The 19,250-nt window shown below is 35.8% G+C and overlaps 1 protein-coding gene across 3 annotated transcripts in view; it reads right to left on the bottom strand.

Annotated features, from left to right (window-relative positions):
* The window catches only part of VTA1 (vesicle trafficking 1), a 72,965-nt gene that overhangs the window by 40,847 nt on the left and 12,868 nt on the right, over positions 1-19,250 (bottom strand). For 2 of the 3 annotated variants that reach the window (XM_089922059.1, XM_022557952.2), the window contains exons 2-4: positions 13,648-13,742; positions 10,973-11,100; positions 10,263-10,338 (exon numbers count right to left, since the gene is read on the bottom strand). In XM_089922059.1, coding sequence (XP_089778185.1) covers positions 10,263-10,338; positions 10,973-11,100; positions 13,648-13,742 — 299 coding nt within the window. The remainder of the gene's footprint in view (positions 1-10,262; positions 10,339-10,972; positions 11,101-13,647; positions 13,743-19,250) is intronic. The other variant, XM_089922060.1, reaches the window with a different exon arrangement.

The following is a 19,250-nucleotide window of genomic DNA, read 5'->3' as shown; positions in this document are numbered from 1 at the left end:
CTGGGTAAAAAGGTAGATGTATGTTTAACTATATAAAAATCTGCCAAATCGCTTCCCAAACTGGTTATGACATCTAACAGTTTCACCAAGCGATGTACGAAAGCTCTTGTTTTCACACATTCTAGCCAGTATTTGATGTGGCAGCCTTTATTCATTTTAGATAATTTTACTGCTTTTAAACTATTTATCCTACCATGACTGAGAGGGGGGTGTTAACATCTCCAACCACTATTATGATTTTTTTCCTGTATTTTCTTTTATTTTTATCACGTTTTGTTTCATAAAGTTTAAAACTGCTATTAGGTACATAGACATTTATAACTGTGGTACCTTCTTAATGAACTGTAATATCTTCTTGATAACAAAATGTCCCATTTTACCTCTGGTAAAACATCATCTTAAAGTTCACTTTATCTAATATTAATATGGCCACCTCATATTTTGCTAACTTAGTATTTGCGTTGAATATTTTTTCATCCTTTCAGTTTCAAAATATCTGTGTCTCTGTATTTAAAGGATGTCTCTTATAAATAGTATACAGTTAGGACTTGCTTTCTACTTTTAAATTGGAGTGTTACTCCACTTACATTTATAGTATGTACTGATACAGCTGTATGCAGGCCTAAAATTTGCTATTTGTTTTATATTAGTCCTATCTGCTTCTGTTTCCCTCTGTTCCCTTTCCCTGCCTTTTTTTTTAGAGGGGGGGTTACCAAATATGTATGTATAGTTACAATAAGTTTTAGTTAAATGGCATATATATCTTTTTAAAGAAACGAATAAAAGAGGAAATATATAGTTTTTAATGTATTTACTTATACACTGTATCAGTGTACTTTATTCCTTCCTATAAATCCAAGTTGTCATCTGGTATCATTTTCTTTCAGCCTGAAAAACCTCCTTTCTGCTGTTCTTTAGTTCTTTAGATCTTTAGTGCAGATCTGCTAGTAATGAACTAATTTATCTAAAAATGTCTTTTATTTTACCTTCATTATTTGAAGGGTAGCTTTGCTCTACATAGAAGTCTGAGCTGTCAGGTTCTTTTGCTTGTTTGCTTTTTCTTTCAGTACTTTAAATATGCCAATTTCATTATCTTCTTGCCACAACTTTTTTAAAAAATGAGAAGCCATCCATCCTTCAAAGCATTGTTACCTTGTGTGTAATGTGTCATTTCCCAAGACAGCTCCTTCAAGATTTCCTCTTCCATCACTGAACTTTACTGGTTGGACTATCACAACCAGTAAATGCTCTCAGGTATGGTTTCTTTGTATTTATTTTACTTGAGGTTCACTGAGCTTCTTGGCTCCATAACTATTTTTTTCACTCAATTTAGAAAATCTATGGTAATTATTTCTTCAACATTTTCTTTCTAGTCTCTTTTTTGGGACTCCAATTGTACATGCTAGACCTCCAAATATAGTAGTAATAATACACAATATGCCTATTTCTGAATAAATTTATCTTAATATATAAGATTGAGTAGATGAGGATAGTTTCCATTAAAATTGTCATGTATTTTACGTGGATGTCCTCTCTAAATACAGGATATTAGAACATTATTCATCAACTAATAAAAGCAAAATTAATGTTTTTAAAGGTTTACTATATGCTAGGTACTTTGTTAAAGGCTTTACATGTATTTTCTCATTTAAAATCCAAGACACCTTGAAGAAGTAGGTGTTACAATTTTCTTCATCTTCCAGATGTGGGAACAGGCTTACATAAGTCAAATAACTTACCCAAAGTCACACAGTTATGAAGTGGCATATGGGATTTTGAGGCCAATGCCTGCAGTATTCTGAACCACATTATACTAACATTGTATGCAAAAATACTTCATTCATTTACAACTATTTGAAGATCATGTACAAGACACTGTTCTTGGCAATTATTACACAGAAGTGAACACAAGATACATGAAATTCCTACTCTAATAAGAGAGACAATACTACCCTCATATCTTTCTATTTATTATTACAATTACTAAGAATGAGACCTTCAGTGTACAGTGAGAGCATGAAAACTTAAGGTATGGTGTATGTACAAAACAGTTTTGTAAGTAGATGAATTTCTCCTGATCTACCATGGTGTTCTAGGCTAGCAAGAAGATGTTGCTTAATTCTGAACCTTACAGTGCAAATGAATACCTTAAATAGACTGCCTCCTTTGCAGACAGCTATTCATGTATATTATTATTCCAGTTATGTTGCAGCCCTGTTTTTCGAGTAGGGAGAGTCCATGATTGAGATACAAACAGGATTCTCTGGGAGCTCCCACAGAGGGATGTAGATCAGTGCCAATCAAAATATGGTCCCAGAACCAGAGCTGGCCTGCAAACTGTTTACCACTTTTGTGACAAGACAATACAGAAATTGAGAGCATTTAGGAAACTTATAGCAAATTAGGCTTGTATTTTATATGTCTTTTTAAGGTTTTATTTTTCTAGTTAATCATTATTTATATTTTACAAAACAATCAGCTTGCAACAGAATGGAAATTAAGAAGAAAAAAACGCCAGACCTTTATCACACAGAGTTTGTTAATACTGTTCTGGGCCATAGCATCTGGGGACAAGGAACTTTTATTTTCTGATTCTGTTTTCTCACTGTAATTCAGGGTTGTGAAAGTGAAACAAGATATATCTAAAGTGTCTAAGCACAGTGCCAGGCAAATGGTAGGACTGGATCGCGTCACTGTATTTTGTCATTACTACACCATGTTACCATCATACTCAGTTATTCTGCTTCCCTTTCCAAGTTGGAACACAAACCTTGTGAGGGCAGGAAAACATACCATATTCATTTGATTCCCCCAAACTAGCAGAAACTCAACAGATAAAGGCAAAATGGTATCTGCTCCTCAAACATTGCTAGAAGTGAAATAAATCTAAAATACGATAAAAGAAAGCCTATCAATACTGGCCAGAAGTAGTTAACACAAGATGTTAAAGTAGAAAAATAACATTTATATTTTGAACATCGCCTGCTTTAAAATACAAAATTAAAAATTTTAATATATACTTTTGGTGACTCTATACCTAAAACTGGGACACTGATTCCAAGACAGTTATAACTGGAATGGTAGAAGTTTACAATGACAACAAATTTAATCAAATTCTGAGATGGAATTGTATATATAAAGCACAGTTAAAAGAGTTAAATACATATAACTAAACAGATAGGAGTGTTCAGAAACAGAATAGCAACAAAGTATTTATTTTTAAGTTGAAGATGAAAGAAAATACAGACTTTAAAAATTTTTGTGAATACTGCAAACTATGAAAAATGACATGAAATTAAAAGGAAAAAATGTCAGGAAATAGACCAAGAAAAATGAGATCTATTACATTTTAGATGAGTTATGAAAGAAGTTCCATGTAAACAAGTCTGAACATCATCTTCAACTATAGATTGAAAAATGAAAAGCTAAACTATAGCAACTTTTGAAATTTCTATAGCTAAATAGCTACTAAATAGCTACTGTTTTTACTCTGAGATTTTACCCAATGTGCAAATTTACAGCTACTGCCAGAGAAGATGTAAGAGTAGAATGAGACAGTCTCCCCTTTGAGGACTTGCAGTATAATTTACTCCAAAATACGATATATAAAACTTAAGTCAGGGACTTCCCTGGTGGTGCAGTGGTTAAGAATCTGCCTGCCACCCTGAGAAAACCATAATTCAAAAAGAATCATGTACCAAAATGTTCATTGCAGCTCTATTTACAATAGCCAGGAGATGGACACAACCTAAGTGTCCATCATTGGATGAATGGATAAAGAAGATGTGGCACATATATACAATGGAGTATTACTCAGCCATAAAAAGAAACGAAATTGAGCTATTTGTAATGAGGTGGATGGACCTAGAGCCTGTCATACAGAGTGAAGTAAGTCAGAAAGAGAAAGACAAATACCGTATGCTAACACATATATATGGAATCTAAGGAAAGAAAAAAAAAAAAGGTCATGAAGAACCTAGGGGTAAGACAGGAATAAAGACACAGACCTACTAGAGAATGGACCTGAGGATATGGGGAGGGGGAAGGGTAAGCTGTGACAAAGTGAGAGAGTGGCATGGACATATATACACTACCAAACGTAAAATAGATAGCTAGTGGGAAGCAGTCGCATAGCACAGGGAGATCGGCTCAGTGTTTTGTGACCACCTAGAGGGGTGGGATAGGGAGGGTGGGAGGGAGACGCAAGAGGGAAGAGATATGGGAACATACGTATACGTATAACTGATTCACTTTGTTATAAAGCAGAAAGTAACACACCATTGTAAAGCAATTATACTCCAATAAAGATGTAAAAAAAAAAAAAAAAAGAAAAAAGAATCTGCCTGCCAATGAAGGAGACACAGGTTCAATCCCCAGTCTGGGAAGATCCCACATGGCGTGGAGCAACTAAGCCCGTGTGCCACAACTACTGAGCCTGTGCCCTAGAGCATGCGCGCTGCAACTACTGAAGCCTGCGTGCCTAGAGCCCATGTTCCACAACAAGAGAAGCCAATGCAATGAGAAGTCCACGCACAGCAATGACGAGTAGCCCCCGCTCGCCACTACTAGAGAAAGCCCGTGCGCAGCAACAAAGACCCAATGCAGCCAAAAAAATAATTTAAAAAAAACAAAAATCTTAAGTCAACACATTTATAGTGTAACATTCATAAAGTTAAGATCCTAAATGAGTTGAGAGAATGGAGAAATGCATATAAGGGCTAGAATAATGGAGCTACGACTCGAAGAGAAGGTAACACTTAGACAAAGCAGGCTAAAAAACCAACTTTTACAACGGTGAAAGCTGAGCGCGGGAGGTAAGCAGAATGGTCTAACAAACATACAATGGGACTGGTAAGAAGTAGCATAGGAAGGAGTCTGGACTTGCAATGCCAGGAAAGGAAAAGTCCCTGTTAGGTTCTTCAGTAAAACAATGACAGAGAAGAATAGGTTCCAGGGTAAAAGAGCCTAAAATAGGAAAATTAATTAGGTAAACTGCAGTAGTGTAGCTTGTGAACCAACGACCTTTAAAAAAAAAGGCTGGAATGTTAAATAAAAGGAATTAAATTAGAAAACTCAACATCTTTACGTACAAATGCCATAAGAAGGCCCCAGATGTTCGTCTTGCTCCCTCCCTACACTGACAACCTCTACATTGCCATGTCATGTTTCTTCTCCTTTCTTCCTACTAGAATTTAGTTCTCTGCTGTCATAATTTCTGGTGGCTCTACTTTTCATTATCATTTATATAACTTAAATGGGTAATTTTTCATCCCTCCTTTTGGAGCTTCTAATCTAAAACTATTTTTGCTTCTCTCATTTTCTTTTTTTGTCTGCTTTTTCATCTTTGCTTTTTATTCTCCTTTTCCTATCTCTTCTTGCATGTTTGGAACATATAATCATAGACTGGTAGAGCTGCAAAGGATCTCAGAGATCTGCTTGACCAGGCTTCCCATTTTACAGAAGAAAAACCAAGTCCTGAGAGGTAAAATGACCTCTTGGCTTGGAGTTTAGGCTTGGCTCTGACAACCACTGTTGCTATTCTTTTAAATAAATTTTCAGAACTGACAGGAAAAAACCATACCATTTTTTAAACTTTAAAAAAATATAATTAAAAAACCCCCATTATCTTGATTATAAAGATGATAAAATTAAAAGATAATTTTAAAATACACAAATAAAGGGCTTCCCTGGTGGCGCAGTGGTTGAGAGTCTGCCTGCCGATGCAGGGGGACACGGGTTCGTGCCCTGGTCCGGGAAGATCCCACATGCCGCGGAGCGGCTGGGCCCATAAGCCATGGCCGCTGAGCCTGCGCGTCTGGAGCCAGTGCTCCGCGACGGGAGATGCCACAACAGTGAGAGGCCCGCGTACCGCAAAAAAAAAAAAAAATACACAAATAAAAACTACAATTATAATGCCTTTCCCTTCCTCATTTTCTGTTATTGTAGACTTTAATGTTTCTCAAGCAGCATTCTTTGAGAAGCAAGGCAAACAACTCTTTTTGAAGAAAGTTCCAGCTTTATTAAAAAGCTATGGGATATTATGCAGGTAATAACACCACCACATTTCCTTTATAAATGAACAAATAAGAAACAGCAATTCCTGAAATATACCTACAGGAGTATATATTAAAAAACAAAATCTGACGGCTTCCCTGGTGGCGCAGTGGTTGAGAGTCCGCCTGCCGATGCAGGAGACACGGGTTCGTGCCCCGGTCCGGGAGGATCCCACATGCCACGGAGCAGCTGGGCCCATGAGCCATGGCCGCTGAGCCTGCGCGTCCGGAGCCTGTGCTCCGCAGCGGGAGAGGCCACAACAGTGAGAGGCCCGCGTACCGCAAAAAAAAAACCAAAAACAAAAAACAAAATCTGCCTACCTGAAATCCTTAAACTTATTCTTTTCCCACCTTGCTGTTTCCTGTCTTTGTCTCTGCTAGTATTTTCAAAGTATAGGATGAAACTAAAGTGAAAGTGGAAAGAAGGAATGAGTTACAATGCTTTGAGTAACCAGTTATACCCAGCTTTTAAAACATGTCATATTTTTAATAGTTATTGTGAAATAAGAAATGTTCTGCTAGTTTGTGTCTTATTTTAGGCATAGAGTGCTTAAATCACAAGTAAATAAATACAAGCCTTAGATTTCCTCAGACAACAATGAGGACCTACCAGAGAGGGTTGATACCGATGATACTCTGCTTATCTGTTTTGGTAGGAGCTGCGAAAGTCACAGCTAGAGTGTATTCCTCCCTATTCCACTCAAGTGGAGCATTATTTAAAGTTATGACATTTTAAATCATTACTTTGAAAAACCTGTATCTCAGTGATAATGATGAATATGCCACTTCTAGAAATGGAAAATGATGGAACAAAAATCAACATTAAAAGTAAGGGAAAATAGAATTTGAAACTAGGCTGATCAAACTGGCTGGCTAGGGGATTATGTTATTGCTGTATGAACAGTCTTGCCAGTATTTCACTTTCCTTGTCAGCTGCCTTTATTTAGTCAACCTTAGTTCATGGCCAAAAACCAGTTCACTAGTCATATAAGGATAAGATCACTGTATAATAATGGATATGAGAAATGTCAGTATTGTATGCCAAACAAATTATAACTTTTTTTTTTTTTTTTTTTTTGCGGTACGCAGGCCTCTCCCTGTTGTGGCCTCTCCCGTTGCAGAGCACAGGCTCCGGACGCACAGGCTCAGCGGCCATGGCTCACGGGCCCAGCCACTCCGCGGCATGTGGGATCTTCCCGGACCGGGGCACGAACCCGTGTCCCCTGCATCGGCAGGCGGACTCTCAACCACTGTGCCACCAGGGAAGCCCATAACTTTTGATATATACAACTTTCACTGGATGTATAAACTTTGCATGTTATAACAAGCATATGTAAGTTAGTGAAGAGCACCCACATATAATTACATACTAAATGTGTGTACATACATTTTCTAATTTAAAATGCAGGATTTACATAAAGGCCCAAAGAATAAACCTCAGCCCAATCAAATAATTATAGAGACGTCCTTTCCATGCTGGCCTTACAATGCCTAATTTCTTTTTTCCATACCATATCAGACCCCTCCTGCTCTCTGGATCCTTTAACCACCAACACAGATGTTATTTCCTACTTTAATGCCAATGCAAGGCAGAAAAACTTAGGTAGCAGGTTGGGTGATTAGACAGGGAAAGAAAAGAGTGTAAACATTTTGGAAAAATGTCCCTTTCACTCTTGGGCTACATGTAGTCTTTAGTATCCTCAGTATCTAAACATCTCTCCCCCAACTCCTTTTGAAGCCCTCTCATTTGTCCCATTAAGAGTCCCTGCCTTAGCTACTATATTCAAATAACTAAGAAAGCTGTTCTTTGTTAAGGATACCTGTATGTAAACTTAGATTTTTTTTCCTTCTGAAATGCAGATGAATTACATGCTAATTATGTGTGGAGGTATTTATGTGTCCCTTAAGTAAAACAAAAACAAAACAAAACCTACATTACTCACTTAAGACTTCTGGACATTTTGTTCTTTTTCCCGTATCTATTACTTTACCTTTTATCTGGGTTCCCCACTGTTAGCAGTTATAACTTCAAAGAACTGTGTGCTTGCTTCCGAGATACGTGGGCAAAAGCAGCTCCTCTAAGTAAGGAGTAGGAGAGGCAAGAAAAGCCATCTCAGAAGTATCTGGCAAACTGATCTGCTACTGTGCTTTACCATGACCTTCTCTTCTCATATCTTACATTTCTATCCACTTCTCTAATTGTGTTTCTTTATTCACTTCTTCCTCTAGCCTTTTAAATACAGGTGTTTATCAGGATGTTTACCTGACCATTTTCTCTCTCTTTCAAAACTATCTTCTTACCTGAGGGTTTGTCTAATCTCCTAACTGAACGTTCATCTCTATTTTGCATATTTCTTGTCTTTTTATTTCCAAGAGTCTTGTGGTGATTTATTTTTGTATGCTACACCTGCACCTAACACTTTAAAATTTAAGTCTAAACATATTATTTCTCCTCAGGTCAACGACAACCCACTTTGTACGAAGTTCCTCAGTAATCATTAACTAGTTCTTTTGCCAAATGACTTGTAGTTCTTTCCTACCCCAGTTCATTCTATAGAGTCTTATCATACCAAGCACCCCAAAGTCGAATTCTTTATTCAATAAATATAATAAATATAAATCCCCTAATTGAAGATGCCAGGCCTTTCATCATCTGTCTGATCTGGCTTATGACTTACTTTTCTAACCTGGTCTCATTATTCTCCTTCAGCCACCTGGTACTCACCAAAACCCTACTACCTATCTACAGCTTTCCATAATATCATGCTTAAATCACCTCTATGTCCTCTGTATGCCCTGTTTAGTATAGAGCCCCATACTAGTAAAACAGGAAACAAAATCCAGATCAGTAGTAACAGGAGACAGGAGTAGAAAGGGAGCTAAACAGTGGATCCACAGGGCCTCTAAAATGCAAAAAAGTGAGAAGCATTTGTGGTTTTCACACTCCAGGCCTCAGTTTTCTCTGATGTTTCTCTATTTCAAGAAAAGTTAACAGCTGTGGCTCTCAATGGGCATTGCCCCATACCCTTGCGGGTGTTTGGAAATATCTGTTGGTGGTTTCTAGTCATCTGACTGGGGAATGCTGTGTGGGCAAGAGACAGGATGCTTGATGTTTTGAAAGAAAAGGGACAGTCACACACAATAAAAAAGTGTCCCTCATTTGGCACAACTTTGAAATGTCCTGCACATCTCTGCCAACTCAAAAACTCAGCTTATGATCATCAGGCCTCGAGCTTAACTACATTTTACATATAAACAAAGCATTTATTGCAGTTTTGATGTACTGTTTTACGAACATGTAAAATATCGCATAGATAGATTGTACTTTGTTTTGTTTGGAATGATACACTGAGCTGCTCACCATTTTGAAAAAATCATTTCACAGAAAGCAATGTTCTTCACCGATCTCAAATCACTAATATGACATGCCTCTATCAGTCTCATTTGTAACTCTCTTTTCTCCTCCCTTCCTCCCTCCCTCCTTCCCTCCCTCCCTTCCTTCCTCTCTCTCTCTCTTTTGTTCTCTTTCTAGATTAACATCTCCCCTCTCAGAAAACAAAATTTCCATGTCAATGGTAAAGCCTGCTACAGTGAAAACAACACTGAACTCACGGCAACAAGTTTGTCACTTAGCCTCAGTTTGCTCATATATAAAATGAATATGTGCTCTACTTAACTTAGAGTGGTTATGAGAAACAAACTGATAAAATGGATAGGAAGTATCTTGTAAAATATCAAGTTCTATATGTATTTTACAATAGAGACAAATCTTTAACAATAATATTTCTGGCTAGAAACAAAATAGGAAAAAAGCAGTACTAAAAAGTCTCTGCCTCCAGTAATGTTTACCAAATAACAGTACAGAAATTTAACAGCATCCAGGATCAGTAATATTTAAACACTTAATAAAATCAAACTCTGAACCTGGGGTTCAGAGACCAATACAGTAGCTATGTACTCACTAAAGTATAAAATACATGCTGGATTTAAAGAACTTACTACAAAAAATAACATTTATCATTAAAAATAATTCCATCTTTTGTTTTCACTTTTTAAAATGTGGCTAGTAGACAATTTAAAATTACACGTTTTGCTTATACTACATTTCTGATGGACATGCTGCTCTAACTAAATAATGCAATAATAAAACTAATAAAAAGCAACAATACTGATCTCCAGCTAATAAGACAATAAAGAATGTACACTCACTTCATCAGTGAGTTCTCCAAACACTGTTATGACATCTATTAAAAGACTTGCAGTATAGAAGGACTTGATCATGTTTCTGGAAGAGAAAAGAAAAGTTCATCTAATTCAAATGAAAAAATGTAAGAATTAGTCTTGTAGCTACAAGACAAAAGCTTCCAATGTTTATAAAAGCACTCTGAAATTGTTTTAAATAAAATCAGATTTCAAGAACACAATGGAGCTCCTTCTGTAATCTGTTATTAGGAGGAAGTTACAACACATATAACAGGTGAATATGCTACAACAAGGTTTCATAGTATGCGTCTGATTTTAGAAAATGTAATGACAGTACTATCTGAATCCATATCAAGCCATGTGTATTTCTTTGTATTTAAGTCTTGTTATAATAATGACAAGTCATTTGAATCTGTAGGGGTGGGAATTTTTAAAATCAGTATCATTGGACCAGGCTGTTTTTGGCTAAAATCAACACAGACCTTACTAAATGGCTAGTTAGGGTATATTTACGAAGAAAATGAATCTGCCCTGGGTATTCTTCGTTTAGCCATTTTCTCTAAAAAGCCAGGATCACTCTTGTAACCCAAACTCATTCTGAGATTCAAAAAAAAAAATCTAAATCGTTAATCAGGAAGTCTGAGAGTAATCAAGAGAAAACTGGATAAATTCTGGTTATACAGTAACTAAATTTAATTTTATCTATCTTTACTTACTTGTGAAATCGCCCAGCACGATCTTCATTATCTGCATACAAAAACATTTTCAAAGCATAATTCTCCAAATGGGCACAGCCAACTATTTCTTGAGTAACAGCTTCATTATCACCCAACTGTTTCTTAAGCTAAAATAAAATGAGATACAGAACTTATGATTCTGGGCTCACAGAAGTGTATACTTAAGTATAATAATTCCCAATAATCAAATCCAACGTTCACAAAATTTTGAAGAAAGACACTCATGATAACGTGAACGTTTAATTTAGCTCTAAATATCAAAATAATCAAGAATAAAAAACATCCAACTATCTATGTAAAGCATCAGACAAATATTTCAAATGTACTAACAAGTATCCTAAAAATGGGATTAAGAAATTCTTTCCTAACCATACATAATTTAAATCTTTAATTTATTCCTATTTCAATTTCTTCTATCAAATATAGAAAAATACAATGAGAAGGATCATTATATCCTAAAAAAGTATCTCTCAGAGCACACTGCATTAGAGATCTAATTCTAAGTAAGGTATAAGAAAACAAACTTAGAATAGGATTACGGAAGTTTTAAAAATTTAGACAAATATATACCTCAAATCAACACAATTTACAACCATGTAAATTTCCAGTCAGTACATCCCTTTCCTACACATACAATAATTTAAAGTGTTTTAAAAACAACAAACTAAATTTCTACATTTTACTCAGACTGTCATACTGGAGTAAAATGACCTTCTGGAATATTAGATCTGAGCACCACACTACTGTTTAAAAATTGCTTTTTTCAAAGAACATTATAAAATAACAAATTAAATTTAGAAAAAGCGAGAGGATTTTTCATAAAATCAGCAAAGTACATATTCTCATAATTAAGGCCCAGAAGAGTTTGAATACTGGAATTTAAGGACATCTGAGCATGCTTATCCTGAACAAAAACAGAAAAAAAGCCCCACATATAACACTGGTTTACTGTATCCACACTGCGAAATGATTTAATTGTAGAGGCAACTTATTTCTAGAAAAATTTAGTGGGAGCATGTCATTTCATCTCACCTTCAGCATAAAAAACTGGCAGCAAAAACATAATATACTTGAAGTGTTCCAACTATAAACATTATAGCACAAGCAGATATGTTCTCACCATGGAATGAACTTGTTATTTAATGTAGATAATAATAAATTCCTGGTAAGTCTCTTTATAAATGTGATTTTACATTTTGCATATTATAAAGACTGTTTGAGTTTTGTCTTATCCATAAGCTATTGTTATTTTAGCTATTATTGTTAAGCTGTAAAATTAATAAAGAGATATATTCTATATAAAATGTCTGTAAGAGACTATTTGTACAAATGTATTGCTACGTGTCAGACACATTCTTCCTCCCACCTCCTAACCCCACCCTCCAAAAGGAGAGTACTCAAATTCTTCCTGCATCCACAGAAGCAGTTTTAGAAGCAGAAGGCCAGACAGGCTCCAAGGGCAGCTGAGTTGTCATCAGTGGTGCCACCAGGCTACCTTGGATGGTTAATAGTAGCAGATGACAGGATTCTGGGTCAGAAGGCCAGGCACCCATACAAAGTTAGAGAGAACACTATTGCCCATGGCTGCTTAATACAAGTAGGCTTTGATCTGAATAACTTTCAACATTTAAAAAAAGTTCTGGGCCGACTGGTAAAAGTGTATTGATTTTTAATATGTCTGAATTTTGTTTCTCTAAACAAAATAATGCAACTGATCAAATAAATATTTAGGTTTCTAATTCTCTTGAGCAGGTCACATAACTAAATAAGCAAATAAAAAGTAAACCACAGCTATGAATATAACTGCCTTGGAGGAGATGCATTAATGAGAAGTAAACCTTGACATTGTTAAAAAAGAAACTGGGATGGCTGGGCATGGGAGGCACAGGGTGGAGCCCTGCTTACTAAGTAAGGTTACTATGGTTTAATAATGCCTTCCTGATGCACTGACACCTAATCAAATCCTTCAATTTTCCCTGGATTCGTGCTTCTACATAATCTGTGAAGTTCTATCACAGTTCAAGATGACTTATTGGTCACCTACCACATTTCTGCTAGCAGAGGAAAATGCCTAGACCATAAGAGTATCTTGTTATGGGACCAAGAGTAGGAGGAAGAAACAACAGGCAACTTCCTTCATGGTCCTTTTCACTAAATAAATAGCCCGTTTCTTTCTTTTATTTTTTTTTTGCCCGTGCCTCACAGCATTTGGGATTGCAGTTCCCCAACCAGGGATCGAACACGCACCCCCTGCAGTGGAAGTGCGAAGTCTTAACCACTGGACCACCAAGGAAGTCCCCGATTTCATTATTACAAGAGCCATTTAAGAATTCCCAAATCAATCATCGGTGTGACTGCATGAAGGAAGGTTAGAAAGGGTTTGTTACTTACGAAAGAATGACTCAAAGGTCATCTACAATAACCTGGAACAAGATATAATGTATATGTAAAGATATTGAAACCGACTTATACCTACTTACAACTCCCTAAGCAGTATGATGTAAATGAAAAAAAAAACGTGTCTCATTTTTCCTCAGCTATGACATTGCTGATTGCTGCCAACAGGAAGAACTAAAATGACAACACACACACAAATGAAATAAAACGGCATTTTAAACATTAAGCAGAAAATAAATTTTCAGTGTTCCACTTACAGCTTCTAACTGATCCATTAGCTTTGATAAAAATTTACGACATTCAGGAGTTTTACTATCAATCTTCATTCCCGTTTGCATCGCATACAAACGACCTACAAAGAAAAATACGATTTGAACAATTTCCAGGACTGAATGTTTAAAATATGTTTTGTCTAATTAATAATTTAAGTTTTAAGTGAATTGAGAAATAAAATAAAACTTTGATTTACTATGGCTCTTATTCACAAATATAAAGAACACAAAAATATTATCCAAAGAATGCAAGATGAATGATGATGGTAAGTTTTTATGAAGTAAGGCCTTCTCTTTTGGCATTATGTTTAAAAAATAAAAGGACTAGGTCCTAAGCTGTCAAAGGGACCTGCAATTTAATAGGTAAGTGAGGGCATGCAGAAAAACAACCACGTGTACAAGAGCACTTGCCAAGGGCGAGATAAGTAATGCTGATAAAATACACAATATGGGCTGGGACAATGGGAAATGCCACTCAAGCTGAGGCTAACAGGGAGAATTTTTTTGGTCATTTTTATATATACAAATAAAAATAAGTATACCATCTCTTTAAAAAAATAGAAATATTAGAGATAAGGCTGAAGCTAAAAACCTCTCTGCTACCACAATCCTAAATAGCTTTCCCAGTGATAAGAGCTGTAAAGTTTGGTGGTAATTGTTGTTACCACTGGTATGTACATATACTGCCTATAATTTACCTCTTACACTCAACAATATGCTCAGGAGATCTGCGTAGCACTACAGTGCTCCACACTGTGGCCACAACAAACTAAAGCACATTTGGGTAGTTCTCAGATTTTCATCGTTACAAACCATGTTGCGCTACCAGACCTTCTTGAGCACACATTCAAGAGTTCCCTGAGGGAGATACCAAGAATGAGAATTGCTGGCTCATAGTATATGTAGTACCTTTCTCACTTTAAGAGCTACTCTTAAAACTGTCTTCCAAAACGAATTACCACTATGCAGTTATATCTATAACACATGCAAGCACCCATTTCTCCTAAACTCACAAAAAATTGATATTAAATTAAAAATTGATATTAAACTTATCAATCTCAGAACTGTGTTACCTCACTGTTTGATTTTGCATTTTCACTATTCAAAGGTATTAGAGATTTACTGGATAGCTCTATATCCTCCTTTATGAATTAGGAATAGCTATCAAAATAAAAGGAAAAAATCTGCCAAATTTTCTGTTGGGTTGTTTGCTTTTTAACAAATTTCCGTGTGGCAGTTCTTTGTACAGTAGAAAGGAAGGAGATCATGTTTCCCCCACCAAATGGAATCTTGTGAACACTATCCCCCTTCCCTGCTTTATTTTCTCCTCAGCAGGTAATCATCTTCAATTTATTTATCCTCTGATTCTACTACAACTCCAACTTAAGCTCCATGAAAATGGCGATTGTAGTCTACTTGGTTTGATGTATCCCTGGCATCTGGGATAGTGCCTGGCCTTCGATAAACATTTTCTGAATAGATAAATACATGAATGAAAGAATAGCGCATTCTGCCCTACTGATTTAAATGCCACTTTTATCATTCATTAGCATACATTAAGTTTTCATGGGATAAAAGGGCCTAATTCTTTATATTATCTATCTTGCTTGTTATTTGTTAGTCTACTGGTCTATCATTGCTTTATTTACTGCAGCTTTAGAACATGGCTTGGTATGTTAGCTACTCTCAGGATTTCCAACTCAATTATGTCAACCCAATCATATCTTCTTTAAAGATGTATTAATATACAAATAATACAGTTATGTATTCTGCATGTGTTTTTAATTTCAATAGCTGTATCTGAGGGAACTACTTTTGAAGGCTTAGGCTTTTAGAGCTATCTCATGTTATAGAGCTTTAAACTTAATTAATTAACACCTTTATTTCTATATCAAATTTAAGGGTTTGATCCATCTAGGTATTAATGAGAGGAAAAAATGGAGTTCTAAAAGTACTGTATAGATTTACACTGACTTACAGTGTAAAAAGCATGATGCTTTCATTTTCACTGCACAGTAACCAGCACTGGATATCACTCTGACAAAAAAAAAAAATCCGAGAAGCAAAAAAATCACTTATTATCCATTGCTTTAATCACAAGTGTGACTAAATTTTGCCTTTTCCTCTTTCTTTTAATCAGTCATATTTAACAACATGTCCAGGTCGTTTACCCATTTGAGTACCAGGTTCTAATCACCTCTCCCCACTCCACGCCTTTTAAAGCATGGCTGAACACCCTCCCCTCTTCAAACCAGTCATATCTCTTGAGTTGTTCAAGCTCTGTACCTGTTTTAGTCAGCTTTTGTTGTTATAATTGTGACTGAACTCCCCAACACCTCCTCTCTGTGAATTGTTCTGGTCTTCCAGCATTTTTGTTGCATTTTTTTTTATTATTAAAAGTGCATCACATGAGCTCTTTGGAAAATAAACATATTGGCTGCAAATACTGTGCCATCTTCCAATTTTTGAATATTGTTTTAAAACACAGAAGCTTAAAATATTTATGTACCCAAAGTGATTTTCCCCCCCAATTCTAAGCTTGGAAAGCTCTTTTATCTCTAAGAAACTGGATATTCAGTTATGATTTTTCCAGTTAAATTCCTTTTTGAATTTAACTTTTAATAACATGCATCCACCTCAGTTACTGGCATCTGTCTCAAATACACTCAATAAATAATCCTTTCTTTCTCTAATGATTTGTGGTTCCTTAATATGTTTTTGCTTTTTATATGTCTTGGCTATTTGATTTCACTGAGATCACAGATTAAATGTCATCTCACATGATAATACCTATAACTGATAATATGCTTTTTCTTCCTCCAAATTTAATCTTACTATGTCATATGGTATTACAAATTTTTTTCTGAAGAATTTTAAGTGTTCTTGCTCTTATTTTTAAGGGGAAGGCTTTTAGTTGAGAGTAGGGATCAATTCTGTGTTAGGTTGCTCCTATTTCCCCTAATAGTCCCCACCCTAAGCTATACTGAGGCTGCAGCCTTTGAGACCTATAAGATCCCAGGGATTGGTAGGAGTGTGGGGAAGAAGATATCAGCATTTCTATTAATACATCTATCTCACTCTTTATAAGTTCCTATTTTTACATATCTTTTATAACACATATAGTATTTTTCTAATACATATATAGTATTAGTACATCAATACAGAAATGTTATTTATAAATAATTACATAATATTGGAGATTTGTGTTTAATTATTTTTAACTCGTGGGTAGATGGGCAAAAGGTTAAGAATCACGGCTCACTGCATCCTTACTCTTCTCAACTGTAAACTGTATTTTCTCCACACAGCCCTGTTCCTTCTACCATATTCCCTGGAACTACTGTTTCAGAATCAGCAAACTCCCCTACCTCTCCTCAGATTCCTTCTTCCTCTTTGTCTTAATTAAAACCTGAATGTCACTTGAAGAAATAATTTTATTTGCAGTCCTCTCAAGTAATGAGTTTTAATTCTCTTACATTCCTTCTAGTGTGTAAAAGAATTGAAAAAGAGAATTGGCAGGTATGATTGGTTTTCTCTTTGCATCCCACTATTACAGTATTCTCTCAATGTTTTCTAAATACGCTGGTCTAGGGCTCATCCACTCTCTTCCATTGGATTGTTATGCTTGTAATTGCCCATGGACCTCAGGGTCTCTCCTTGTCTTTCCACCATCTTGAAACTTTCGCTGTTCACAGGGATAATCAATACTTCTGGCAAAGACTGCTAGCTGTCTACCTGCATCCTTTCTCCCCGTGTTCTTTACAAACTAGATCCCTACACATTATTAGGGAGTTGTAATGTAGCTAGCCAAAATAGTATATTTCCCAGTATTCCTCAAAGTAAAATATGGCCATGTTATTACCTAAGACAAATATCATATAACCAGAAATTGTTGGGAGAGACTTCTGGACCTTAAAAGGGGGAATGACAGCAGGGAAAGGACCTTACTAACTCCTTCCCCTTTCTCCTCCCTGCTGCCAAGAATAGAAATGGGATGACTGAAACTCTAGCAGATATCTTGGACCACAAGGCGACCTTGGTAATCGTGCTAGTTTGTAGACTTGAAATTAGAAAGAGCTTGAGTCCCTGATGACTTCATGGAATTGGCACACTGGCGCTGGGTACTGCCAACATCAGACTTTCCTTTAAATGAGGGAATAAATCCTTATTTTACTTAGCAATTGTAATTTTGAATTTTCTGTGATGAAAAAGCAAATCTATTTCTTATGCATACAGTGAGTGCTGTGTTCTCAATTCTTATCAACAATGATCTCCAATAACTGTACATACTCTCCTTTACATGCCAGTCGCCCCATAACTAAATTACCATCTCAAAGTGCTGTACTGTCAATATCAGTATATCAATCACTCACTCTAAGCATAATTCCTTTTCTTCCAATTTTAAACTCTGCTTGTTACAACAGGCTTCCAGTTCACTGGTGTTGCCCTACTTCTTCATTACAACCAGTCTTTTCTCCTTTAACTTCCCGCTGCAACCAGCTTTGATTTTATGATAGATTTTTCTTGAACTTTATTGTCCTATCTCCTATCCCTGAATCTTTTTATTACATTCCTCTGGCAAAAGCACACTCATATATAAGCCCAACTACCCTCTCTCCCTATGCCTACATACTAGCAACAGAGACCACTGGCAGATCAGCATCACTATAAATACCCTAATTATCAACCTCAAATGAGCTTTATACCTTTTTTATAATTGAATATTTCAGTATTATTTATTCGACCAAAGTAAAATACACTTTCTATCACTATAAACTGAGCACAAGCTACAGTTGTTTAAACATCCATATTTTTATGATGTGCCAACATTTTGCATCCAATGTGAAACAGCTGGTTTGAAAATATTAAAGTTCTCTATTTTGTTTACCATCTTCTCTCCTGTTTTCTCCATTCTCTGAAGACATTTTATATTAATTGTGTAAGACGGATTTCCTTATCTTCCCAACCTCTCAAATGACTTTTTCAAACATCTTTCAAACAAAACCTCACCCAAACACACACACAGAAAATTTAGTAGACATTAATTAATTACTCGCTATCTATATATACTATTAGTCAACACAATAACACAATAATGTGAGGAAATACAGTACTGACGGTTTCATTTCCCTAGGAGGTCTTTCTCCCTACTTTATCAAAGTAGTGAACAATATATGAATCCTACCATCTATGGAGTGTAGTTAGCTACCTAGTGGACCAACTTTGGGCATAAATGGCTATCCAGCATAGGTAAGAGCCCATTAAGCAAACATGCACAAAATTAATCAGCACTTTCTTGCTACCAAGCGATGAAGATTATCTGTATCTCCTTTGAAGCAAAAATCAAATTATTCCCAATTCACTATCACCACAACCATCATCAATCTCCCTCACAACACAAATATAAACAAATGTCAGCTTCTTGTTCTTTAAAAGTTAACCTTAATACAAATGGCTAATGCTCAAAATATAGTTTAATAACAATATAGTTTAATGGTTTCACTTACATGCATTGTTTTCTTGGCTTACATGCATATTCAGTTTTCGCAATTATAGGACATTATTATAAAGCAACACCTTTAAATGAA

The sequence above is a fragment of the Delphinapterus leucas genome, chromosome 12 (assembly GCF_059928025.1).
Source record: "Delphinapterus leucas isolate spDelLeu-1000000601 "Yukka" chromosome 12, BTC_Dleu_Yukka2, whole genome shotgun sequence".
NCBI lineage: Eukaryota > Metazoa > Chordata > Mammalia > Artiodactyla > Monodontidae > Delphinapterus > Delphinapterus leucas.
Note: the sequence above shows the minus strand (reverse complement) of the source record. Positions and strands in the feature narration are given on the sequence as shown.